The sequence below is a fragment of the Miscanthus floridulus genome, chromosome 15 (assembly GCF_019320115.1).
Source record: "Miscanthus floridulus cultivar M001 chromosome 15, ASM1932011v1, whole genome shotgun sequence".
Lineage (NCBI taxonomy): Eukaryota > Viridiplantae > Streptophyta > Magnoliopsida > Poales > Poaceae > Miscanthus > Miscanthus floridulus.
This window is the reverse complement of record NC_089594.1, coordinates 16814373-16820372: the sequence shown is the minus strand read 5'-3', so window position 1 is coordinate 16820372 and position 6000 is coordinate 16814373. Positions and strand designations below refer to the sequence as shown.

Genomic DNA, 6000 nt, shown 5'->3' with positions numbered 1-6000 from the left:
TCAAGGTACAAAACTGGGAAAACAGAAGGCTACAAATAAACGATAGGGCACATTACTTGCAAGTTGCAGGACAAATTATGATCCAATTGTTCAACAAAGTTTAAACAAAAGAATATGCATCTGACAACCTAGCATAATAAATTTGTTAACTTTTCCATTTCACAATCAGCTAATAATGTATGGATGGCAACTAAGTGGGACAAATGGTGGTAAACATTGGGACCTGCTCACCCCACAGCCACTGTTGTTGCCATCAGGGCAGCGTATTACTCCAAAACACATGACACTTCAACAAGCTGTGTTCAAGCAGGTAAACAGAACATATATAACCAGGATAATATGGAGAATGTACATTTCCCATTCTTAATGATCAGCTATAAACATGTATGGCTACTAGCTGACAAAGTGAAAAAATGGAGTAAATGTTGGGACATGTTCATCCCACAGGCACAGCATAAAAGCCATAGGGGCAACTTAAAAGTCCCAAATATATGAAATGTCAGGATAAACTTAAAGCCTAATGGACAAGTTAGAAGCAAAGGTGGTTAAATAAGCAATTTTGTGTTCCATCTTAAGAATCACAAAAACTGCAGCAAGCAAATGATCAGTACAGATTGAATCATGGCACATAAAACTATGTATGAAAATTTCCGATCCTTATCTTAATGATTAGCGGAAAACATAATATCAGCTCACAGTGAATATGGTATCATCCCACAGGCACTATGCAATTGCCAGTGGGGTAGACGTAAAGTCCCAAACATAAGTTCTACATTGTACCCAAAACTTCCACCTCGCTAATCCAAAATTGAGGATGGAGCTCAATACCATATTAATGCCAGCCGCTAAATCAACACTGGACCAAAGGTGGTTCATCATATGATCCTCATGACCACAAAACATGCATAATCATGTCAACTTGTCAAGCAAGGCCGAGTTCCTTTAGGGCCTGTTTAGATCCATAACTAATAGCTCAAAATGAACTACCTAGCTAATTAAAGGTTAGCTAAGTACCAGGCTAAACACCACTAACAATTAGACAGAGAATACAAACAGGACCAAACTAATAGATTAGCTAATAGCCTTACCAACAAAAAGCTATTAGCTGCTTTTCTATGCTAGCTAACAGACACCTGAATTGATTGATTGGCAGTGTAGCACCTAATATGAGCAAAGGCAGCCAAACATCATACATCATACATTGAGCAAATTCATCGCGATACACATGGCCACAAGTGCATTCTAAATGTTTAACCATGAGGATAACCATCAATGCAACAGTATGAATTAATTTCAGATGTGCAGAGGATTGCAACAGGTGGTAGAAGCTAATCTTATTAAGCAAGTGCAATAACTATTGATGCTGGTAGACAAATTTAATGATATGCAGACGTTTACATCAGTAAAATCTTTATGCAAACGTAGCTTAACATCCACCATCTCACAGTAGTACAGCAGAACGCAACAAAGCAACCAGAACATAAGATTGACTCATTACGAACCAGAACATAAGATTCGCTCATCGCGAACAAGGATCCAAAGGCACCCCCAATAACAGAGCCGACTAAAACGAACAAGGATCCAATCATCCAAGGCCACCCGCAATAACAGAATCGACTAAACCGAGGAAAAGTACAAGGCAAATATCACATCACTTTTGCCAATGACGCGAAGGTGATATAGAATCAGACCCCACTAATAAAACGATTAAGCACAAACAGAAGACAGAAGCCATTCAAGAGACAAAAAAAATATTTTTAAATAAAAATACTTCTAACTTTTCGAAAAAGAACAGATCAAAGGAAAGCAGAACATCACGAATTGTTTTGTGTTTTGGAGTGAACCCGCGCGGCCATCATCGCGCGCGCTCCGACCGCGGGTAGTCGTCATCGCTCGTCGCCGGCAGCAACCACGGGTGCCCGGGCCGCCTCTTTCCGACGTACCGCGCCACCAACCCACTAACCCTTGCAGGTCGGCGAGGGCAACACGGCCACGGGGAGGCGACTCCGGCCGCCGCGGCGCCGCCGGACGGCGCGCTCGGATAAGATCAAGTAGTGTTCGTGAGGGCCGAAACCCTAGCTTCTTCGTCCTCCCCCCTTGGCCTTTTATCAGAACGAAAACTTGGGCCTCACAAGTCACCAGTTTCCCTTCCAAGGCCCAACCCAACAAGTCCTCACCATATAATGGGCCCCCAAGAACTACACAGGCCCAGACACCATAAACTAAACCCTTCGGCCCCACATGTCATTCTCCGAGCGGCGGCGATCCCACAAAACCCTAACGCTTCTAATCCAAGCTATAAAAGCGTTCCCCTCCTTTCGCTCCCCCTAATCCGCCGCCACCTCCCCGAGCCGCCGCAGCCCTAGCGCGCCGCCGCTGCGATCCCCGCAACCATGGCTACCGTGCTGCAGCGCCCGGCCGCGGGCACGGTCCAGTGCTTCGGCCGCAAGAAGACGGCCGTGGCCGTGGCCTACACCAAGCCGGGGCGCGGGCTGATCAAGGTGAACGGCGTCCCGATCGAGCTCATCCGGCCGGAGATGCTCCGCCTCAAGGCCTTCGAACCCATCCTGCTGGCGGGGCGGTCCAGGTTCAAGGACATCGACATGCGGATCCGCGTCCGCGGCGGCGGGAAGACGTCGCAGATCTACGCCATCCGCCAGGCCGTCGCCAAGGGGCTCGTCGCGTACTACCAGAAGTACGTCGACGAGGCCGCCAAGAAGGAGGTCAAGGACATCTTCGCACGCTACGACCGCACCCTCCTCGTCGCCGACCCCAGGCGCTGCGAGCCCAAGAAGTTCGGTGGTCGCGGCGCCCGCGCCAGGTTCCAGAAGTCCTACCGTTGAGCGCTTGCTTGCCCGCGCTTGCCGGACCGTTGCCTGTGTTGTCCCAACATGCCACCTCGCTGCCTATGATCTATATTAGATGCTGTGTTACCTTCATCTTTAGACTTTTTAAGCCTTGGCAAAAACGTTTTTGACATTGTGATATGAAATGTGAGAAATTTTGAAGACTACCTCTGAAGTTTTGTTTTGCTTGTTACATGTGTTAAGGAATTTATAATATATTTATCATAAATTTATGTTATGTACTGGTTGCCTTTCAGTTTTGCAGCATGCATTCTTGTTCTTATGCTCATTTGTGCTGATTGGTTGTGTTAATGTTTAGCTGACTTGATTAGACGATATGACTTCACATAACTCTGTTGGCATGATTGGCAATTTGTAGGTGTCTCAGGCCTTATTTTTGTTTTGTTTATATTTATGCTATTTAAGGGCAAGAGTAGTGTTTAAAGTTTACTTGGATTCTTATCTAATTCATGTGTTATTTATGGATGGACAGCATGATTGGTGTGGTTTGCTTGTTTGTCTTCATATTTGCTAGATGAGTGATTCTTAGTTTAAGTGATGTTTGGATCATGTTGGATATAGGTAGGAAATGTTAATCCTTCACACACTAGTCCATCTGGTATTAACTGTTTAGGAATCTGTATCGATGGAGCCTTAGTTTGTACTCCTGCGGCCCATGTGAAGTTACACCGAAAATTTACAGTAAAGAAATCATAAAGTATCAATGCTTGATTTGCCAAATGGTTTCATTTTGATTATATGATGCCTTTTAACAAATTTGTACTCCTGCGGCCCATGTGAAGTTACACTGAAAATGGATAGTAAAGAAATCGTAAAGTATCAATGTTTTGATTTGCCAAATGGTTTCATTTTGATTAGATGATGCCTTTTAACAAATGCCCTTCTGTTATGAATGTGGCATGTAATGTAATGCATTTTGAATTGCCAAATGGTTACATTCTGATTGGTCAGGCATCTTTCCTTTGTTTGATTGATTTGCTCTATTGTGACACAATTCATATCTGTTGATGTGTTGATGTGTTTAGGATTTTGGTGTATCACATATGATTAGGATTTTGTTGTATCATATATGATACGATAAAAAATGTGTGAGGCTTTATTTGTAACATATTCATCGAACCATGTTGCTGAGATAGGGAAAATGGCTGCAAGCCTGTATGTAATTTATCTTTTGCTAGACTAAATAGTGGACATGGAATTGTGTCTATTTAATCCTGTTTCATTGGATTTATTGATTGCCTGCATTGCCTAGTGATGCTCTTGCTGGTGGATCGGTTCTTGCATGTGGGTGATTGAGCATTTTGATTCAATTCTAGCCTTTTGTAACTTTTGTAGTTTGAAATGCCCAATGCTTGGTTTATGTGTTATCTGATAGCTCATTCTGCTAGTTGGAGCTAAAGCTGGCTTATATTAACACAAAAATGAAGGCATCATCTTGAGCTGTAATTCATTCCTGAGTGAGTTGCATCATGTTGAGCTGTAATTCAGTCCTGAATGAGTTGGACCATGTTGAGCTGTAATTTATTCCTGAATGAGTTTATTTTGTGGATATACTGTGATTCTAAGCCTGCAATGCTAATATAATGTGTGAAACCTAATTCATTCTGATTGTCTGCAAAGTGTTCCCGTCACATGCATTTGCACTGGACTCCTGTGTACGGGCTTATTTCTGAGTTACTGGTGGAGAGATTTGACGAAGCTGATGCATCATGTGAGCTTCGTCATTTCTGTATGGCAGAGAAGATGCTTAGAGAACTATCTTTCGAGATTTAATTCCAATTCATTCATGCAGACGGCAACTGAGATTGATTCCGAGAAAAATAGTTCCATTTACACCCAAACAGGAAGATTTCCATTTACACCCAAACAAGAAGATTGAATCTGATTTCTAAAATGAGTAGTATATACTTCAAAAGGAAACGTAAGACTGAATCCAGACGGCTGTGGTGCGGGCCGGGGCCCCGGTATGGCCGACCTCCCCAGCGTCGGGCACACTGCCTCCACCACGGCAGCCGGCAGGTCGTCGACTGCCGACACCTCACCTCAGCGAGTTCGTCGGACCATGCCTGCGTTGGGGTGTACTTTTTTTTTGAGAGAGAGAACAGGAGGGATCGAAGTCCGATCCCTACCGGAAAAAATTAAAGCGAAGAACAAAGTTTCAGGAGACAGGTCGAGAGCAGCAGTAAAAGAGAATTAAAATACAAAAAAAGAAACAAAGAAAATGGGACAGATTACACAAGCTGCTCTAGCCATAAGGAAATGAAAGGAAGATATTTTTTCTTCGCGCAAAGAATAACCAAGCCGAAGTTCTCTTTGAACAGAAACTTGGAGCGCTCTAAGGAGGCAGCTTCACCTCTAAAGATGAGATTATTCCTGACAGTCCAGATACTCCAACATTATCTCCATGAAGGAGCCTCCCAACTAAGATTCAGTGAACTTGAAACAATCACCCCAATGTAATTCCGGCAGGATCTAGCAAACCTGCATTTCAAAAATAGATGCTCCACAGTCTCCTCACAAGACTCATCACAGAGAACACAGTCAAAAGATTGGAGTTGCATATTCTTCCTTTTTAGAATATTCCTTGTACTTAACCTATCTTGAACCAAAAGCCAAAAGAAGACTTTATGTTTGTGTTGACAGCAAGATTTCCAAATATACTTAAAAATTAGATGAACATTGCAGGTTCCCATTAAGTGTTTGTAGGCTTTTGAAGAAGAATAAGCATTAGAACCCCAGATGTAGTTCCAGACATCACTGTCTTCAGTTTCTGGCAAATTCTGAATGATAGACTCCAGCAGTGCCCACTAATCAAAGGCTTGAACAGAGAGAGGTAAGCTAAAGAGGGAAGCCAAATCCATCTGAGCTCTGGCCTGAACAAAAGAGATATTTGGCTTCTTGGCAAAGGAGTGCAGCTCTAGAAATTCCAGCTTTGGAACATTTCCTGTCCACAAATCATCCCAAAGTAGACAGCTATTCCCACTTGCAACATTAACTGAAGCCATACCTTTGAATTTGTCCAGCACCTTCAAGAGATCTCTCCACCAAAAGGATCCCTTTCTAATATGATTGGGTAGTCTGCCATTGGAGTAGTATTTCTCCCAAACCAAGTGCACCCATGGAATATCCATTT

The 6000-nt window shown here is 43.3% G+C and overlaps 1 protein-coding gene and 1 non-coding gene across 2 annotated transcripts; one reads left to right on the top strand and one right to left on the bottom strand.

The window, feature by feature from the left end:
- Positions 1-350: 350 nt before the first annotated feature.
- LOC136509751 (small nucleolar RNA snoR99) lies at positions 351-451 on the bottom strand. The gene has a single exon (XR_010772492.1). It is a non-coding gene; the product is annotated as a small nucleolar RNA snoR99 (small nucleolar RNA).
- Positions 452-2298: 1847 nt separating this feature from the next.
- Positions 2299-3013, top strand: LOC136508792 (small ribosomal subunit protein uS9-like). The gene has a single exon (XM_066503564.1). It carries the CDS (start codon positions 2394-2396, stop codon positions 2841-2843), a length of 450 nt encoding a protein of 149 aa, XP_066359661.1. The 5' UTR covers positions 2299-2393; the 3' UTR covers positions 2844-3013.
- The last annotated feature ends 2987 nt before the right edge of the window (positions 3014-6000 follow it).

Excerpts from the sequence above, each read along its gene's own strand:
- LOC136508792 (XM_066503564.1), top strand. The coding sequence starts at position 2,394 with ATGGCTACCGTGCTGCAGCGCCCGGCCGCGGGCACGGTCCAGTGCTTC.